This window comes from Chiloscyllium plagiosum, chromosome 1 (genome assembly GCF_004010195.1).
Source record: "Chiloscyllium plagiosum isolate BGI_BamShark_2017 chromosome 1, ASM401019v2, whole genome shotgun sequence".
NCBI lineage: Eukaryota > Metazoa > Chordata > Chondrichthyes > Orectolobiformes > Hemiscylliidae > Chiloscyllium > Chiloscyllium plagiosum.
The window spans coordinates 62166063-62187994 of NC_057710.1; the positions used below are offsets into that span (position 1 = coordinate 62166063).

At 41.0% G+C, this 21932-nt stretch overlaps 1 protein-coding gene across 3 annotated transcripts in view; it reads left to right on the top strand.

The window, feature by feature from the left end:
• The window catches only part of atp8b5b (ATPase phospholipid transporting 8B5b), a 269633-nt gene that overhangs the window by 166319 nt on the left and 81382 nt on the right, over positions 1 to 21932 (top strand). For all 3 annotated transcript variants that reach the window (XM_043688030.1, XM_043688038.1, XM_043688048.1), the window contains 2 exons: positions 4331 to 4374; positions 14125 to 14290. In XM_043688030.1, the coding sequence (XP_043543965.1) occupies positions 4331 to 4374; positions 14125 to 14290 (210 nt within the window). The remainder of the gene's footprint in view (positions 1 to 4330; positions 4375 to 14124; positions 14291 to 21932) is intronic.

Sequence of the window (21932 nt, forward strand, 5' to 3'; positions counted from 1 at the left end):
TACTTAAGAGGCAGCAAATACATCTAACTGAAGGAAGTGCACTTTTGTATGAATTAATACAATCAAGATATGTCTTATTATTTTAGTACACTTCTGTCAGATATGAAATATTACAATGGGAGGTGATGACCTAGTGGTATTATTGCTTGATTTATTAATCCAGAGATACAGATAATGTTCTGGGCACCTGAGTTTGAATTCTGCCATGGCAAACGATTTTATATTCAGTAAAAATCTGGAATTAGAAGTCTGATGATAACCATGAAACCATTGTTAATTGTTGGGAAAGCCCATCTGATTCACTGATGTCTTTTAAGGATAGAAACTGCTGTCATCACATGGTATGGCCTACATGTGACCTCCAGCAATATGGTTGATTCTTAGCTACCCTCTGGGCAATTAGAGATGGACAGTAAATGCTGTCGAACGGTGACGTCTATGCCCATGAATGAATAAAGAAAATTTCAAAGTTGCACCTAATTCCATTTGACTAACTTTTCCCTGCAGCACTATAGAACACAGAACATAGCACAATGAAGCACAGAACAGGCCCTTTGGCCCTCAATGTTGCGCCAACCTGTGAACTATTCTCAGCTCATCCTCCTACGCTATCCCGTCATCATCCATGTGCTTATCCAAGGATTGTTTAAATCTGCCTAATGTGGCTGAGTTAACTACATTGGCAGGAAGGGCATTCCACGCCCTTACCACTCTCTGAGTAAAGAACCTGCCTCTGACATCTGTCTTAAATCTATCACCCCTCAATTTATAGTTATGTCCCCTCGTACAAGCTAACGTAATCATCCTAGAAAAAAGACTTCCACTGTCTACCCTATCTAATCCTCATCATCTTGTATGCCTCTATCAAATCCCCTCTTAGCCTTCTTCTTTCCAATGAGAATACCTTTCCTCATAAGAGCTTCCCTCTCGACCAGGCAACATCCTGGTAAATCTTCTCTGCACCTTTTCCAATGCTTCCACATCCTTCCCGAAATATGGCGACCAGAACTGTACACAATATTCCAAGTGCGGCCGCACTAGCGCTTTGTACAGTTGCAGCATGATATTGCAGCTCCCGAACTCAATCCCTCTACCAATGAAACCTAACAAACCGTATGCTCACTGAGCTGGAAGGTTCATTTCCAGATGTTTCATCACCCTACTAGGTAACATCTTCAGTAGTGAATGTGTTGCTGGAAAAGCACAGCAGGTCAGGCAGCATCTAGGGTACAGGAGAATCGACGTTTCGGGCATAAGCCCTTCTTCAGGAATTATGCCCGAAACGTCGATTCTCCTGTTCCCTGGATGCTGCCTGACCTGCTGCGCTTTTCCAGCAACACATTTTCAGCTCTGATCTCCAGCATCTGCAGACCTCACTTTCTCCTCAAAAAACATCTTCAGTGGGCCTCAGGCATAGCACTGTACATGATTCCTGCTTTCTATTTATATGTTTGGGTTTCTTTGGGTTGGTGATGTCATTTCCTGTGGTCATTTCCTGTTCTTTTTCTCAGGGGGTGGTGGATGGGGTCTAACTCAATGTGTTTGTTGATAGAGTTCCAGTTGGAATGCCATGCTTCTAGGAATTCCCGTGCGTGTCTCTGTTTGGCTTGTCCTAAGATGGATGTGTTGTCCCAGTGAAAGTGGTGTTCTTTCTTATCTGTATGTAAGAGAGGGTCATGCCTTTTTGTGGTATGTTAGTGTTCATGTATCCTGGTGGCTAGTTTTCTGCCTGTTTGTCCAATGTAGTGTATGTTACAGTTCTTGCACGGTATTTTGTAAATGACATTACTTTTGCTTGGTGTCTGTATAGGGTCTTTTCAAGTTCATTAGCTGTTTTAGTGTGTTGGTGGGTTTGTGGGCTATCATGATGCCAAGGGGTCTGAGTAGTCTGGCAGTCACTTTGAAAAATAATGGGTACCCAATGAACAAAGTCCGCCGATTTCTCCGCAACAAACCCAAACAAGCAGACAAAACACATCCAGAAACCCTAGGCACTCTCCCCTACATCAAAGACATCTCGGAAATGACTGCCAGACTACTCAGACCCTTTGGTGTCACTAACCCACCAACACACTAAAACAGCAGCTAATGAACTTGAAAGACCCTATACAGACACCAAGTAAAACTAATGTCATTTACAAAATACTGTGCAAGAACTGTAACAAACATACATTGGACAAAAAGGCAGAAACTAGCTGCCAGGATACATGAACACTAACTAGCCACAAAATGACATGACCTTCTCTCACTAGTATCCATACAGATGAGGAAGGACACCACTTCGACTGGGCAACACATCCATCTTAGGACCAGCCAAACAGAGATATGCACGAGAATTCCTAGAAGCATGGCATTCCAACCGGAACTCTATCAACAAACACATCAGGTTAGACCTCATCTACCACCTCCTGAGAAAAAGAACAGGAAATGACATCACCAACCCAAAGATACCCAAACATATAAATAGAAAGCAGGAATCATGTACAGTGCTTTGTCTAAGGCCCACTGAAGATGTTACCTAGTAGGGTGATGAAGCGTCTGGAAATGAACCTTCCAGCTCAGCAAGCAAACCTACATCCAGAACCTCAACCTGAGCTACAAATCTTCTCAGAACTTGCTAACACCGTATGCCTTCTTGACAGCACTATCAACCTGGGTGGCAACTTTCAGGGATCTATGTACATGGACTCTAAGATCCCTCTGCACATCCACACTACCAAGAATCTTTCCATTGACCAAGTACTCTGCCTTCCTGTTATTCTTCCCAAAGTGAATCACCTCACATTTAGCTGCATTGAACTCCACTTGCCACCTCTCAGCCCAATTCTGCAGTTTATCCAAGTCCCCTGTAACATTCTTCCAACTCCCCTGTAACATTCTTCCACCGGCTTTAGTGTCATCTGCAAATTTACAATCCATCCACCTATGCCTGCGTCTAAGTCATTTATAAAAATGACAAACAGCAGTGGTCCCAAAACAGGTCCTTGTGGCACACCACTAGTTACCGGACTCCAGGCTGAATATTTTCCATCGACCACCACTCGCTGCCTTCTTTCAGAAAGTCAGTTTCTAATCCAAGCTGCTAAATCACCTTTAATCCCATGCCTTTGCATTTTCTCCAACAGCCTACCATGTGGAACCTTATCAAAGGTTTTACTGAAGTCCATGTACACCAAGTCAACTGCCCTACCCTCATCTACATGCTTGGTCACGTTCTCAAAAAACTCAATTAGGTTTGTGAGACATGACCTGCCCTTGACGAAACCTTGTTTCCCTTTTTGAAACTTGGTAAGTCCAGCCACTTAAACTGAATTTTCTACAAGGAAGGCTCAATTCGATGATATATTGCTCCATAAATATTCAGAAGTCTTGTCTGCTCAAGCAGCAAATTTAATTGTTTCAAGTATCATAGTTTTCCACAGTAATGTTTTCTTCTTTTCATCTTCACAGCAGTATTATCTTCATCCTCCTCTTCCCTATCCTCCCCACTAACACCATGTCTCACAAAACAATTTTCCCTTTACTGTGAGTCACTGCATGCAGGTATAAAAATTGTCTCTTGATGTTAGTAGGTTCCTGTTCGAGCTTCACTGTGATGGCAGCCAGACTGCATGGACATATTTCCACCATTCCCCATTTTACTGCAAGTTAAATGAGACATTTTAAATTATACTTGTCTAACAAAGTCTAGCATTCAGAATAATTTGCATAGATCTTAAAGATGGCAGTACATATTGAGGGGGCAGTTAGAAATGCATCTGAGTTGTTGGGCTTCATAAGTACTTGCAGTAGTAAGAGCAAATTACTGCAGATGCTGGAATCTGTACTGAAAACAAAAATTGTCAGAAATCACAGCAGGTCAGGTAGTATTCATGGACAGACAGCAAGCTAACGTTTCATGTCTGACACTGATATCAGCTGACAACATTGACAGCGTCTGTAGAGAGAAAAAACTACTTCAGATCTTTGGCATTTCATAAGAATATTTTGGACCATTATATATGTTTTATCTCTCCACGTATACTGTCCAACCTGCTGAGTACTGCCAGCATTTTATGCTTTTATACTCCTTCTGTGCCATAAAGACTATGACTTTGACTCTATGGTGACTGGAGCACCTCAAGAATAGATAAATAAGAGTAGATAAAGAAGAAATTAAGAGCAAGTTGTTATTAACACCTGTTTATCGGTAATTGAAATTGCTATCTGCCTGTTAGTGGAATTAAGTTGTACAACTTGTATGTGATACTTTTTAACATGTGAAGGATCCCATTTAGAAGAGTTTTACCTTTCCCAGCTGAAAACATTTCTTGCATTTATGTGTTCACAGGAAACGTGCACGATTTATCTGGGCAAAGGATTGATATTACTGCAGTAAGGAATTTTCTCCTTTATTCTACATTTATATCTTCCATGTAAGATAGCATAAAGAGTTAAGTATGCAGTTATACAGCTTGACTTATAAATTATTGTCTTCAAAATGTTTAGCAATGTTGCTGAGCTATTAGTGCCCTACAATTTCATAACCAAAGAACTATCACAAAATTATATTAAATTCAATTGCAGTGTCCACAGCAGAATTTTGAAAGTCTTTGTTTGATATTTAGGGTGGAACTTTCTCAGGCCCTGAATAATGAAAGTTTTGGCAAGAATTTTGTAAAAATTGGGCGAGATCAGCAGTAATTAAATTTTCGATATTAAGGGCAAACAGTCTTACACTCTAAGCAAGTGTTGAATGGCGAGGTGAGAACATCATCAGTGAGTGGTGATAGGGTTATTTGTGACAAGTAACATCTCATTATTAGTTAATCTGGCCTCAATTATATGCTGTTTCCTATTTTCTCTCCTGCCAGGGAGTTAGTATTGATTCCTGAAACATAATTCAGAATGTGTCTCAGCGACTCCTGCTCTCTGCTTATTCCTGCGACTCTACATCTTAGACAGCAGTCACCAACATCTCAGGGCATACTCCATGGGCAGTGACTGAATGCACTCCTCCCCTGTGGACATTGGCATGGAACATATACCAGCCTCACTGCATCATCATGGCACTTATGAGTCATGTACAATACAGTTCTGAACATCAGTGCTGCAACTTAGAGCACACCGACATCTTTCGTTGGAATCCTGCTGTCAGACACTTTGTGCGTACAGATAGGCACCCGATTTGCTCTCAGGGCTTCTAAGTTGTTCACTCGCTCAAATGTTTTTCACATACTTGAATGATTGCAGTACCTCTGCCTTACTTGTAATGCTTTGCCTTGGCTTTTCTGTTCATGCTTTGCCACCTTCGCCAGACCTTAAAGGCTCACAGTGTTTGTCTTGACTTGCTTTTTGGCACAGATACAAAGCCGGGCAGCTTGTCATGCTTATCAGCAGTTACTGGTTAAGGGAGTGGGCATGTTGCTGTATGGCATCATGGTTTGTAAATCTCATACCTGCACAATGTGCACTTCATGTAGTTGCACCTTGGTGTACAAGAGATACAAGAGGCCCAGAATCTATTATCCTAGATTCCATTTCTTCCAAATGAACAAGGCGCAATATCTCCACAGACTGCGGTTGTCTCAGGCCACTGACAAAGTGTGTGCCAAATGCAACATGAAGAAGTGGATGGCCATGACGGTGACAGTTAATCTAAACCTTTATGCAACTCGCTTCTTCCGAACAGCTACTGGGATCTTAGTGGGGTCTCAACCTTCGACCTATAGATTTGTTAAGGCTGTTACCATTCCCATTTGCACAAGATCGTACTGCTTCATCTTGTTGTCCCATGATGAGGTCAGTGTTGTGCCTCAGGTAATAGACTTGGTCAACGTAGTTCATTTCCCACAGGTGCTGGGCACTATAGACTCTAAACATGTTGCATTGAGAGGGCTGCATCATAACTGACTTCACTAATAGAAAAGGATTCCAGTCCATCAATTCGCAAGCCATCTGTGATCACTTGTGTTGTATCTTAGAAGTCTGCACCAGTAACCCTGGAAGCTGCCATGATGCCTAGATCCTTAAAAAGTCTCATGTCCCTTCTTTGTTTCAAAGACAAGATACCTTACAAAGATGGTTACTGACAGACAAGGGCTATGCTCTGTGTCAGTTGCTGACGGCTCTGTTAAGTAACTCCTGACTGAGGCTGAGGATACATTGCTGCCATTTGTCAACCAGGGTCATTATGGAGCAGAAAATATGTCTGCTGAAGATGATGCAAATGCTTGGATTTGTCCGGGTGGATACAGTAGTTCAGTCAAAAAGTGTGGTGCTGGTAAAGCACAGCAGGTCAGGCAGCATCTGAGGAACAGGAGAGTCGACGTTTTGAGCATAAGCCCTTCATCAAGAATGCATGACTCTGAATAACCCACCCTTGCTATTTCTTATATTATTAAAACATGGTTTCACATCAAAGCATATTGCTAAAAATAACAGCTAATGATGTTGGGAATAACATATTGATATAGATCGAAGGTGGCCAGCTTGTGGAAATAAAGAATCAGCATAAGTGATTAATTTTATGGTTGGCAGTATATACCAAGCGGAATACCACAGGGATCTGTACTGAGGTCTCTATTTGTTATAATTGAGTGAGGAACAATCTGAAAAATGGCGTGTTATACAGGAAAGTATGAATTTGACCACTTTCATGGAAGAATAAAAAGGAAACATTGTCTAAATTCTGAGAGATTGCAGAGCTAAAATGTAGAGGCAACGCAAGTTAGTATGCAGATACATCGAGTAATTAGGAAAGCTAGTAGAACATTATTTTTTATTGTGAGGGCAATTGAATACAAAAGTAGAAAGGTAATGCTTCAGCTATATAGGACATTGGTGAGATATGGAGTACTAAGTACAGTATTGCTGAATTTATTCAGGAAATACATAAATGCGTTTAGAGCAGTTAAATGATGATATACTAGACTAACATTTAGAATGGGTGTGCAGTCTTATGAGAAAGGGTTGGACGTTCTAGTGTCTGCTGGCATCAGCCTAGGCGCTGGAAAAGGCAATGGCAGAAACAGCCCTGTCAAATCTGCAAAGTTCCCCTTACTAATATTTGGAGGCCAGTGCCAAAATTGGGAGAGCTGTCTCACAATCTGGGCAAGCAACAATCTGACATAGTCATACTCATGGAATCATACCTCACAGACAGTGTTCCTGTCACCACCATTACCATCCCTGGATATGCCTTGTTTCACCAACAGTACAGACCCAGCAAAGATGATGGAAAAGTGCACTCAACCATTACCATCAAGCAAGGGGAGCAATCCCTAGTTCAATGGAAAGTGTAGGAGGGCATGCCAGGTGCAACGCCAGGCATACCTAAAAATGAGGTGTCAACTTGGTGAAAAAACCAAAAAGACTATTTGCATGCCAAACAACATAAGCAATAAGTGATAGATAAAGGTAAGCTTATTCACATCCAATGGATCAGATCTAAGCTCTGGATATGCCTTGTTCCACCAACATCACAGACCCAGAAAAGAGGAAAGGTGGTACGTAGTTGGGAGGACGGTGTCCGAGGAGTCCTGCCACATCCAGTTGCGGTGGTGGACAATTAAATAACTCACTGGAGGAGGAGGTTACACAAGTATCCCCATCATCAATGATTGAAGAGCCCAGCAAAAGATAAGGCTGAAGCATTCACAGTAGTCTTGCAGTAGTACCTAGCATCACAGATATCACTCCATATGATATCAAGAAACAGTTGGAGACACTGGATACTGCAAAGGCCGTGGGCACTGACACCATTCCGATAATAATACTGAAGACTTTTGCCCCAGAACTTGCCACTCTCCAAGCCAAGCTATTCCAATACAATAACAATACTGATATCCAACTGACAATGTGGCAAATTGCCCAGATATGTCCTGTATATATAAAGCAGGACAAATCTAACCAATATTGTCCCATTAGTTTACTCTTCATCATCAATAAGGTGATGGAAACTGTTTTCAGTAATGCTATCAAGCTGTACCTGCTGAGCAATAGCCTGCTGTCTGACGTCCAGTTTGAGTTCCACCAGGGCCACTCAGCACCTAATGTCATTACAGTCTTGGTTCAAACATGGACAAAAGAGTTGAATTCCAAAGGTGAAGTGAGAGCGACAGCGCTTGATATCAATGTTGCATTTGACTGAATGTAGCATCAAGGAACCTTGCAAAACTGGAATCAGTGGGTATCAAGGGAAGAACTCTCTGCTCCTTGGAGTTATGCCTGGCGCATAGGAAGATGGGTGTAGTTGTTGGAAGTCAGTCACCTCAGCTCCAGGACATCTGCAGGAGTTCCTCAAGATAATGTCCTAGGCCTAACCACCTTCAGCTGCTTTATCACTGACCTTCCTTCCATCAGAAGGTTCGCTGATGATTGCACAATGTTCAGCACCATTCATGACTCCTTAGATACTGAAGCAGTCATGTTCAAATGCAACATGATCTGGACAATATCCAGGCTTGGACTGACAAGTTGCAAGTAACATTCAAGCCACAAAACCGCCAGGCTATGACCATAAGAGACAATCTAATCAGCACCCCTTGACAATCAATGGCAATAGTTTCACTGAAACCCCATGATCAACATCCTTGGGATTACCATTGATAGAAACTCAACTGGACTTACGATATAACTCATGACGATAAGAACAGGTCAGAAGCTTGGAATACTGCAGTGAGTAGCTCATGTCTTGACTCCTAAACCTTTCCTCTATCTGCAAGGCACAAGTCAGGAGTGTGATGGAATACTTCCCAACTCCTAGATAGGTGCAGCTCCAACAGGACTGCAAAAGCTTGACACCATCCAAGACAAAGTGATTTGCTTGATTGACAACTCATCCACAAGCATCCATTCCCTGCAACCGACGCTCAGCAGCAGTGTATGCTATCTACAAAATGGACTGCAGAAGTTCACCAAAACTCCTTAGACAGCACCTTCTCCATGACCACTTCCATCGAGAAGGACAAAGACAGCAGATGCATGGGATCTCCACCACATGCAAGTTTCCTTCCAAGTTGCTCACCATTCTGACTTGGAAATATATCATCGTTCCTTTCCTTTGCTACGTCAAAATCCTGGAATTTCCTCTCCAATGGCATTGTGGGTCAAGCCACAGCAGGTGGATTGCAGCAGCTCGAGGCAGTACACCACCACCTTCTCAATGTCAGCTAGAAACAGGCTGTAAGTGCTGGCCAACCAGCGTCCACATTCCACAAATGAATTTTTGAAACTTTAAAAGAGTAGGATACAACTCGCTGAAATATGCAAGATACTGAGGGGTATTGGCTGGGTCCATGTGGAAAGGATATTTCCTCCTGAGGAAGATTCAGGAGCTCAGGGTTACTGTTTAAAGAAGGGTTCATCCCTTTAAGATAGATGAGGAGAATCTTTTCCTCATAAAGGGTCATTTCCTTTGGAACTCACTTCCTCAAAATGTGACGGAAACACATTTTTTAATCATTTTTAAGACAGGGATATATAGATAATTGATAAGTTTGGGGAGAGGTAGGGGATAATTTTCATTTGTAGATAGCAATGTTGAGCAATATCAGCCATGACCTCACTGACTGGTAGAGAAGGCTCAAGAAACCGAGCCTTACTTTTGCGACTGTTCATACATCCATATGTAGATTAGATTAGATTATTTACAGTGTGGAAACAGGCCCTTCGGCCCAACAAGTCCACACCGACCTGCCGAAGCGCAACCCACCCATACCCCTACATTTACCCCTTACCTAACACTACAGGCAATTTAGCATTATGCTGACTATAATGTCATCGAGCTTAAAGCTCCAGCTTTTCAGGTGTTATATTCCTCCCAGAGGATAACAAAGAATTATAGACTCAGTGCTCTTGTGCTGCTGCATTAGATGTGCCTGAGAGTGTGTGAGGTGATCCACAAGGAAAATGTAAGTAGTCAGTCGCCTTAACAGATTGAAAGAAAACACAATCTGTTGCAAAATTGCTATATTTTTGTCGAGTGTAAGATTGTATAGAATATTGACACCCATGCATGGGTGATTTCAGTGTTGATGATCTTTCTTTTCCTAATGTCACCTTGGCAGCTGAGCTTGTACAAGCCTGCTGACTACTTTACCAGCTTCTTCAGATAAACTTTGATGGGTGTCTTCTGGTTGTTTAGTGCCTATTGGTACTCTCCTTAGCATGATTTGTTGAAGGCATTTGGATCCTGGGCAGAGAGAAAGTGCAGCAGGACACTTCTGGAGGTACCACTTTGTTGTCCCTCTTTCCTGTCAGTGAGTAGTTTCCCCACCCTCTTCAATTGAGTGGATGGTACACTTGGTGGGAGTCCAGTGTCCTGCATCCACCTCTTATCTAGATAGCAAATGAATCATCCATGGCTTGAGTGGTGGAATGAAGATCCATGCAAATCTTAAAGATTCTATCTGTTCTGCTGAGCATAGCTTTCTCTAGCTGCTGCTACCCATTCCACAGAGGCAGCATGTGTGTCGGATTCAGAACATTGCGAATTCCTCTGTCCATTGCGCCAGTTTGAACATGGTCTCTGGCAGATGCCTGATGTTCCCTGATGCTTGGATATGTATCTCCATCTGCTCATTAACGGTCATGTCTAGTGAATTACAAACTGTACTGGGCTAAACAAGGGCCTGTGCTCCAACAATCCTCCAAGTGACAGAGACCTCAGCTTTTTTTTAACCTCCCCTAACTCCAGGCCTGTATGACTATTGTGCTCACCTAAATGTGACCCCAAGACAATTCTCGATAGATTACTCATCGAAGTTTAAAAATGTGTTGCTGGAAAAGCGCAGCAGGTCAGGCAGCATCAAAGGAGAAGGAGAATTGACGTTTCATCGAAGTGAATGGTTCTGCATTGGTGGAGGCTAGGTTAAGGCTTTAATAGTGCATTTCTCTAAACTTGTGATTGTTGTTCTTTAGAGGTATGGTTTGAGGGGCTTTTGGAGATGGGCCTCGACTTATTTTTTTCTGTCCTGGCTTGGGAGTGTGATCTGGATCTGCATAGAAAAAATAACGGTTTATTTGTGTAATGAGCCACCATCCTTACCCAAGGTTTTCGTAAGAAGTTGGTGCTTGATATTTTGGCTGGTAATAGCAGAATGGAGGTTTCACACAAGTTATCTGTGATATTCAACCTCTCCTTTAGCACCATCATTTTTTCTTCAGTTCCATGCCAGCGCATGGAGCAGCGCTCCTAAAGCTAGTGCTTCCAAATAAACCTGTTGGACCTGGTGTTGCGTGATTTTTAACTTTGTCCATCCCTGTCCACCACTGGCTCCTCCACATTTGGAATAAGGTAGACTAACTGACAGCATGTATCAAGGTAAATGAATATGGTGTCATCATCATGACAGAAATATGATTAAATGGAGATAAAAACTGGGAACTTAACATTGAGGGATATTTAACCTTTTGGAAAGACTGAAGGGAAGAGAAAGGTGGTTGGGTGCTCTGTGAATAAGGGACGAAATGAAGACAGTTGTGACAGCTGATTTAAGTTTGGGTGATGTAGGGTCCATTTAGGTGGAAGCAAAAAGAGAAGGGAAAGAATGCATTGCTGGGAGTAGTGTACAAACCCCAAACAGTTCTCTGTAGGAAAAGCAACAAATCAACAAATTTTAGGAGCATATAAAAAGAATATAGCAATAATTCTGGGTGAATTTAATCTTCATGTCTATTGGGCTAATCAAATTCAGACATCTAATTAACGAGTTCACTAGGGCTAGTTTCCCAGAACAATAGGTCATGGAGTCAATCAGGGAGCAGGCTATTTTGGATCTGGTAATGGATAATGAGGCATGTCCAATAAATGGGGTCAGAGTAAAAGATTCCCGAGGAAATAGTGATTATAACACGATAGCATCTAATATTTAGTTCTAGAGTGAGAAACTTGGGTTGGTACCACCTGTGTTTAACTTAAACAGAAGAAATTACAATGAAATGAAGAACGAAATGGCGAGATCAGCAGGAATGACAGTAGCCAAGAGTGACAGGCATTTAAGGAGGTAATTCATGACCCAACAGAAATATATCCCAGTAAGGAAGAAGGATTCTAAGAGAGGTATAAACCAACCATGGCTAACCACGGAAGTTAAGGAGAGTATTGAGTTGAAAGAAAAAGCATTTAAGGAGGCAAAAGTCTCCAAAGATTGGGATAAAATCGGAATCCAGCAAAAGACTAAAACGTTAATTATGACAGAGAAAGTAATAAAACTTGCCATTTTATGCATATGTAATAAGCTAAGGAAAACATCATCATGTGGGAAACCCAATCTGTCCCACACAGAAGTGCCACCTGCTTTTAGGTGAGCCTCCACACTTACTCTTAAAATCAAGATTCTGCTAATGAATTAGACTAATTAAGTAAAAATCACACAACACCAGGTTATAGTCCAACAATATGTTAAAGGTGTTAGCCCCCGTGTTCTCTGTCTATGCCATGATGTTTAGATTGATTCTAATCTAAAAAGTGAGATAATGGAGTTTTACATCACACTGTAAATTTTTGCTATAAATTCTGTGTTTTAGGATTGAGCCCTCCACTATCACCTGATGAAGGAGCGACGCTCCGAAAGCTAGTGTGCTTCCAATTAAAACTGTTGGACTATAACCTGGTGTTGTGTGACTTTAACTTTGTACACCCCAGTCCAACACTGGCATCTCCAAATCATGACTAATTAAGTAATCTAACATCTTTTGTAATCCAGACCAATTGCTAGTGTGGAACATGCATGCTCTGTCAAAGAGGTATGATTCTTTTTTTTACTGAGGACAGGATCACACAAGATTGGGATGGATATATGAAAGTGAATGCACTGCCCTTCTGCTCATTTCCCCCATCCACTAGCACCCCCTGGTCCCATCAGCAAAGCAGGCGGCAACCTTCCCTTTCTGGGCAATGTCCATCTCTTGGCATGTCCTTAGCAATGAAGGTCATGTACCATAGTGTGAAGGATCATTCCTGGCTTGCAGCATGCGAAGTGGTGCTCCGAATGACTGTTGGAAGATTTTGGTAATGGCAAGCATGACTGCCTCTCATGCATTGCACTTCCATGAGAAGGGTGCAGTAAAACCCAAATGCATAGCAAATAAGGTGAAGGATGGAAGATTATGTGAGAAAAGTAGCTGTGATCATGGTTGAGCAATGAATCTTATTTGACAAAACTTTAACTCAAAATGGGAAAATTGAGCTCAACATTTTTTCTTAAATGGTGAGTATGGGAAGTCTTGAACATCAAACAGACCTGGGTATCCATATTGATGCGGTACTGAAAGTTACCATACTGACAAAGGTTGAGCTTGGATTTTTCACTCACTCATTTCTATTCCCAGCAAAAATGCAATCTGTCAGAAATGGGGATAGGATTTAGTGAATTTTTAAAGGAAAATCTAATGCCATGAGTAGCATCAAAGGTATTTAAAAGATTAATGTCTTCACGGTAAAGAATATAAGATTCATTTCAGCATAACATCACGAGAAACTGATTTTTCCAGACACATTTTGTCTAATTTTACTCTCCACTGATGTTAATGGTTAGTATGTAAATCAGCATTCCACCTGACATAATTGATTTTTGACACAGTGAGGTTTGGTACCAGCATTGTACCACATTGGTGTATTTTTACATTTGTTTGCTCTTGTATTTATTGCATAAATGTTTTATCATGTAATAATTCACATTGTATAATTTTGTATTATTTGCAGAACAGGCCCTGTGTACACTGCACATCAACATTGTGTGCTATTGTTAATTAAAATGATCAACTAATATATATTGTTGCATTGAATTACATTTATAACTATATTTTATCATCTCCAAATGTGAAGTCTTGAGCAAAAGATACCATGAAATAGTGGCGATGTTGCATTTTTCATGAGAACATTCATGAGGCTTTGAGAATGTACTGGAAGTCTTTTATCTATCTTCCTAGTAACTGCTTGCTGTAACGAAGCTAATTGTAGAGAACTAGTTTTGGAAATCTGTGTCAGGATTGTATTGCTTGACTCACGGGAAACAGGAATAATCCTTTTCCTGTAGGCAATCATGGAGTTCACATGTCAGTAGTTCTGTATACCTGATGCACAAGGAATACATATTGATTTAGAAAAAGCTAAAATGTTTTCATATTTCATCTCCAAAGAAAACAGAGAAGGTGGACTTTTCATTTAATCCTATGGCCGACCCAAAATTTGTGTTCTATGACCATAGTCTCCTGGAAGCTGTTAAAATTGGTGATCCTGAAGTCCAAGAATTTTTTCGTCTGCTTTCACTTTGTCATACAGTCATGCCTGAAGAAAAGCAGAAAGGTAACAAATATTTCATTCTTGAGTAAGAACAGGTTCACTAATAAAGATGAAAGTTATTGAATTTTACTTTTTCCTTTGAAGGTTACTCATTGAAACATTTAGTCTTCTCTTTTTAACATTGAAAATAATGATAGTTACGTAAACAAATGATAAATAAACATGCAGAGACAGTTTTAAGCTATAAAATATTACTTATAGTTCCTTGAGACTGAGGACTAGCGACGTTAAGGCTGAACAATGTTGGAATTGCTCATACCGTGATGGGTGGGGGAAGATGGTGTTTAAAGAAACGAGTGGGTGAGATGCCCAGGTTTTCACCTGCTCTTTTAGCTGTTTGGGTTTAGACTCTGCCTGGGCCTGCCAGAAATGTTCAAGGTGGTTGGTGCCTTTGCGGCTGCTGCTTCTCCTAGTTTTTGGAAATCTTATGTCAGGCATGAAGATCATTCAGCTCACTCAACGCCTTCATGCTCAGGATGTTGGTCTGAGGGAGGACATTGAAATTGGAGGCTTTTTTATTCATCCACAGGATGACGGCATCGCCATTATTGCCCATTCCTATTTTCCCAGCAAGAAGTTAGGAGCTAACCATATTGCTGTGGGCCAGGGGTCACATGTAGGCTAGAACAGGTAAGAATGGCAGTTTTCTTCCCTAAAGGACATTAGTGAGCTGTATGGGTTTTTTTCCAACAGTTGACAATGGATTCATGACCATCTTTGGACTCTTAATTCCAGATGTTTTTTGAATTCAAATTCCTCCATCTGTTGCGTCAGGATTCAAATCAGGACAGGACATTACCTGGGTCTCTGGATTACCAGTCCAGTGATAATACCACTGGGCCATTGCCTCCCTATATGTATAGACATAAAGGTGAAGTCACCATGGTCCCAAAGATACCATAGGATTGTTCTCTCATTAGAGAGAAATGACTGGTGGTGAGTTTAACCTGTGGCTCACCAAGCCTCATGTGAAAGACAAAGTTGAGAAGGCAAGACCTGAAGTTCCTATCCTGCTACTGCATTTGCAGGATTTTGTGGATGCTTGCTATACATAGTTTATGTCTTTGAACATTACTTTCCATGAGCTCAATGTTGGATTTAAGGTCTTTGTCATCAAGCATTCTGTTTCTCAGACAATCAGAGACTGTCTGGAATGACACACCTTGAATCGACTCCTAGTGGTGGGAGCAGAGCCTGTTTCTGTTCTTACTGTTTGCTGCTGGAACCTTGCTGACCCTCTCGCCCCTCAATGAAAAAAATGTTGCAGATGTGGTGAGAACAAATTGGGGAGCAGTGGGAAGGAGCAAGACCAAAGCATTGTATAGAGCAGTAGTGCCGGATTTACAGAGACTCACAGAATCGTTACATTGTAAAAGGAATTCGTTCAGCACATTATGTCTACATTGGCTCTCTAAGTGAGTATTCCACTTTATGCTATTCTGTCTTCTGTCATAACACTACACATCCTTCCTTTTCAAATAAACATCTGTTTCCCTATTAAATACTTGAATTGAACCTGCCTACACTACCCTCTCGAGCATTGCATTCTAAATATTAACCATCACTGGGTGAAAAGTTCTTTTAAGTTAATTCACTTATGCTTCTTCAGATTTCCTCTTGGCTTTCTGTTCACTGACTGTCATGCTACAAGCTGATGGACCTGGAAATCATTGGAGTTCCATAGTGGTCAACATAATTCTATGGCAACAAGGTCATGGATGCAGATGCCATGGTCTTGTCACTGGATCATGTGGGTTGGGGTTCTTCTGAAATTAAGAAGCCTGCATTTCCTGAGGGCTTTGCAAGATCATGGACTATTGTTAAAGCCCTTGGTTAATTGGAGGTGGTCTTGCTGGCTTATTAACAAAGCTCTGTCATTTAAAATTATCGCATTTGAATTTCAATTACTTCAAAACAAAAGGTGTTTTAAACTCCAGGGAGAATATTCCTACATTATCATACAAAATGATTTAGAGGCATCAAGAGGTTCAACTGAGGTTGGAGTTGTCACATTCCAGCATGCACATGCCTTCAAAAATGAAAAACAACATTGAATATAGGAGTTGGGAAGTCAAGTTGCAGCTGTACAGGACATTGGTTAGGCCACTTTTGGAATATTGCGTGCAAATCTGGTCTCCCTCCTATAAGAAGAATGTTGTGAGACTTTAAAGGGATCAGAAAAGATTTACAAGGATGTTGCCAGGGTTGGAGGGTTTGCGCAATCGGGAGAGGCTGAATAAGTTGGGGCTATTTTCCCTGGAGCATTAGACGCTGAGGGGTGACCTTACAGAGGTTTATAAAATCATGAAGGGCATGGATAGGATAAATAGACAAGGTCTTTTCCATGGGGTGGAGGAGTCCAGGAGTAGAAGGCATAAGTTTAGTGTGAGAGGGGAAAGATTTAAAAGGGACCTAAGAGGAAACTGTTTCACGCAGAGGGTGGTGCATGTGTGGAATGAGCTGCCAGAGGAAGTGGTGGAGGCTGGTACAATGGCAACATTTAAAAGGCATCTGGATGGGTACATGAATAGGAAGGGTTTAGAGGGATAAGGGCCAACTGCTGGCAAATGGGACTAGATTAATTTAGGGTATCTGGTCAGCATGGAGGAGTTGGACCGAAGAGTCTGTTTCTCTGCTGTACATCTCTATGACTCTATGACATAGTGGATGATTCCTTGCTACTACTATTTCTTCCTTTCCTTAAAGGCAATCTCCCTTAGAGACTTAGAGCAGTGTTTCAATGAAGGAATTCTTCTGGAGTCGAAAGCTCCTATCTAAAGCCAAGCTCTCAGAATGTCAGGTCAGCAAACTTTGGCATGTAGAAAATGTCTCAAGTTAAATCCAGTAACCCTGAACCAGTTTCTTGGAAGTCCAAATGACTTTCTCAGTGAACCAAGAATGCCACAAATAAGTTTCACTGGTCAGGATTCCAAAGTATGCATGACAAGAATAAATTTCATTAATTTACGTTTAAGTCATTTGTAAGTTGGCAGTTAATCATGTCATAGAACTTCCACTGCCAACAGATGAGTTTTCTACTTTTTGACCTTGCTGCACTGACCTCATGACTGATAGTTTATCTGCTGCGAATCTGGCATGTGGCCTCCAAGTCACTTCTCTGTGTCCACTCATCACCCTGTTCATTCCAGCAGATACTATGAAGTATAAAGTTTGTGGACTGGAGAAGAAACAATTTAAAGGCAATAAGAATAAATAATTCCTAAAAGTATATTGAAAGTTCTTTTAATCAGTGCATTTCTACTACAAAGAGAAAGGAAGCAATGCTCGATCTAGTTCTGAATGAAACAGACACTTTTGAATGATATAGAATATGTTTCCATGGGTGAACATCTGGTAAATAAAGTGGTTTATATGATTAGGTTTAAAGTAATTACAGAAAGGACCTAAGGAAAATGATTAAATATCCAACCGGAAGGAACTAATATTAATGATTTAAGAAGATCCATCTTGTTTGAACTGCAAGTAAAGATCAGGATTTTACATGGAGACATTTGGTCCAGCCACCAGATAGAAAGTTCAGCCAGCTAGTTGTGAGAAGCCGTGGCTTCTGATCCTTTCTGGTGCTGTGTCAGTTCCTAGAACTGTGTGCAGTGGTCTTGTTGGGATTGTCGTGGGGCCTGTACCAACAGAAAAATTAGACTAAAGGGAAGTGGAACTGGGGCAAGTGGGGTAAGAGGAGCAATCAAGAGCCTAGAAAGAATGCTTTAAGTGGGTCAGCCCTTACCACTGGTGGCCGTTCGCTGGCCCACCTGGTTGCCCCGTGGCCCAACCAGAAGGCATGGACTCTCCCATGGGAGAGCATTAGCTATTGAGCATTTTATCATTAGGACAGCAGATGTAAGTTCCTTCTTGCTGTTGATAAAATACCATTGGCAGTGGGATGAGATCCCTTAGTGGCCAGGAATAAGCCCCACAATCCTTATAACTTGCCATTCCTTTAATAACCATAGTGTAATATCATGCTTTTACTCAATACTATTAACATGTATGTGGATGCAAGTGGATCGCAGCATTTCAAGGGCAACTAGAGACAGGCAATAAATGCTGACCAGCCAGTGATGCCCACATCCTACGAAAAAATCTTCTTGATGTGGATTATACTGATAAAGGTTAGTGTGTAAACAAAAGAAGGACGAAAGTCAAGAATAGATGGTTCCTAAACATAGCAGTGAAAAATTAGAAAGAGAAGCCATTGCTAGATAAGCTTTAATAGTGAAACCTAGTGAGGGCCAACCCACTAAACTAGACACTAAACAAGAAGATGAAGCTTGTAATATCTCTGTCACTAAGCACATCCACTCAGCCCACCTCAAAAGCAAATTTCAAAATCATTTGTTAGACTTGGAAGACAGTGCATATGTTAGGATACATTCTGATAATTCATTAACCTGTTTATATTAGGGCTTCTGATGACACACAAAATTGATGTCTTTTTATGTCATACTTAGCTATGACAGGTTTTGCACAATGTGAATCAGCCAAGTGGTGGAGTTAGTTGCAACAAGTCCTGAACAAATCTTCCAGCTACTAAGACTATATAATGCATGCATATCAATAGCAGTGGAATGTCCAAGTGTTCATTCGACCTTATGAGCCTATTCACTAACATGCCACTCGAGGAAACCAGAGTCATTGTGCTTGACACTATGTCATGACCATCTAGATGTGCCTCCATTGTCTGAAACTATATTAACTTAATTAGCTTATCAGCAACTCTTGCAGTTGACTTCTGCTTTATTGATATTATGTATCCCCAGTTAGATGGTGTTGTCAGTTGATCCAGTTTAGGTTCAGGTCTTGCTAACATTTTCATTGGCTTGATGAGAAATGCATTTTCATTGGAGTGACCTCTAACTTACCTGATGTATCTTTCTGATATGTGGATGATATGTTTGCTCTATTTGTAACTGCAGCTACTTTAAGAAGTTTCTTCTGCACCTTCATGGCTCCAACCTATTTCAGATTCAGTTTTAAAATGGAGCAGTTTCACAAGGTTTTTTTTATGTGGAAGCTGAGAAATTTGTTAGTGTGATTTCTACTACAGTCTGCCTTCACTGGTCAGTCTACATGTTGGGATTCCTATTAGTTCCATGCATTGCTAACTTGGCCTTATCAGCAAACACATAATTATGGCCCAAATCCTTTGCACACTGGGTGAGATTGATGTCAAAATAGAATGCATCAGAGCTATCCTATGGGGTTAGTGGCTATCCCAATCAGTTTAGTGCTTGATATATATCACTCATGAATAAGCCATAAGCTATCATTTTTGCTCATGGAATGTGTCCAGGCTCTTCAGATTACTCTCAAAGGCTAAGGTATGTCAAAACTTTGAGCAAAGATGAAACTAACAGTTTCATACAACTACACCACAGCATTATGTCTTAAGAGAATGCTGCTATCAAGCCCAAAGACATTCCACCTACCACACAAATGACTAATGTAGCATATGAATTTCAGTTCCAGTGTGATGCAGGTATGTAGACAGTATGTTCCAATGAATAGTGGATTAAATCAAACCCCATTTGGTCTGTTCACAGCAAACAGAGTACTGATTGTACTCAACCAGTCCTTACTTGCAAAACTCAGAATGTGGTGTTCAAAATGAGATGTGATTCCATAATTAGATAGCACTTAGATGGCATAGTGGCTCAGTGGTTAGCACTGCTGCCTCACAGCGCCAGGCTCCTAGGTTCGATTCCAGCCTTGGGCGACTGCCTGAGTGGAGTTTGCACATTCTCCCTGTGTCTGCGTGGGTTTCCTCCAGGTGCTCTGGTTTCCTCCCACAGTCCAAGGATGTGCAGGTCAGGTGAATTGGCCATGCTAAATTGCCCATAGTGTTAGGTGCATTAGTCAGAGGAAAATAAGTCTGGATGGGTTACTCTTCGGAGGGTCGGTGTAGACTGATTGGGCTGAAGGGCCTGCTTCCACACTGTAGAGAATCTAATCTAATCTTACCAAACAATCCCAAGTATACGAAGAATTATATTAATGTTTAATTTAAGACAAGCTCACAATGTGGCTCATTTATCACAAAAGATAACAAAATGAATAGGTCAAAATTCTGTACCTTTTTCAACTAAATAGAAGTATGGGGGCTGATCTTTCCTAGTGTATTCGGAGAGAAGTGGCAGCCTGGTAGTATTATTGCTGAGCTATTAATCCAGAGACCCAGGTGATGTTCTGGGCATCCAGGTTCAAATCCCACCATGACAGATGGTGGAATTTAGATCCAATAAAAATCTGTATTTAAGGATCCAATGCTGACCATGAAACCATTGTCAGTTGTTGAAAAAAACTCGTCTGTTTCACTAATACCCTTTAGGGAACGAAACCTGTCATCCTTACCTGGTCTGGCCTACATGTGACTCTAGAACCACTGCAATGTGCTGCACTCTTATCTGTCCTCTGGGAAATTAGGGTTGGGCAATGAATGCTAACCTAGCCAGCAACACCCTCATTCCATGAATGAGTAAGTAAAAAGAATACCCTGCAGCAATGCCTTGATCAACCAACGACATGTTGCATTTTTAAAATTTAAGTAAAATCCTGACGGATAACTTACTGGTATGTTATTCACAGTAACACCTCAACCAGAGTCCATTTGCCAACCTTAGAGCACCCTTTTCTCATGTAATATAATTTATTGTTCTGTTTGAAATTTATATTCTTACATCTGTTGTGATGACTGCATGACAAAAAACTTCAACGGTGTGTCTCCTTTCCAATGATATCCAGTGGAGCCTCCTGAAAGTTGTGCCTTTATGGAGTATATACTGTGAGATGGTCATACCACAAATAATGAGTGCACGTGCAGAAAGAGAAAGTGTGACCACCAAACAGTGTAAAAGCGTTAGGCAGGCAGTACAGCTATCCTGAGATTCATCTCCCTTTTTAATAGATTTTCCATTTTGGATAGTGCTCGGAGATGGTTTCCCAGGGGACTGCAGTAAAGGCCAAATCTGTTGGACTATGCAGCTGCAGAGACTGAGGGGGAAAAAAAGAGTGGGAGAGCAATAGCTATTGGGAATTCTAACATCGGGGCAACAGATACAACATACAACACTAGTATGATATGTTGTCTCTCTGCTGCCAGAGTCAAAGATGTCATTAAATATCTACATGCAGACTCTGAAGGGCAAGGGTAAACAGGCAGAAGTCTGATTCATGTAAGTTCCAACAAATTAGATAAGAGTATTATGGACCATATGAAACCCCCCTCAAATATATCAGGACATAGCCTAGAATCTAACTTTTATCTCGCTTAAAGGTAAGTGTAAGGTGCTGTGTTCCAGAGATAATTCAATTGGTTACACTACTTGGCTTTAAGCAAAACATGCTTTATTCTTACTCTATAGTTAAGCTACAAACAAAAGAAAGAAGAATTGGTATAACTTTAACTCTATTGGAAAACTTAATACAATAATAGATTATTTAACTACTAATCAGCAATATTGCATACTATACAATATTGTTCCAAAATAATAACTTCCCATAAACTCTTCCTTGACAAAGGCAAATTCAGTAGATTGTCTCACACTCAATGTTTCTCCAGTCCAGTAGGAAAGAACATCAAGAGAAACTCCTGGCAGAGAGAGAGAATTCAAGTGTTTTACTATGGCAG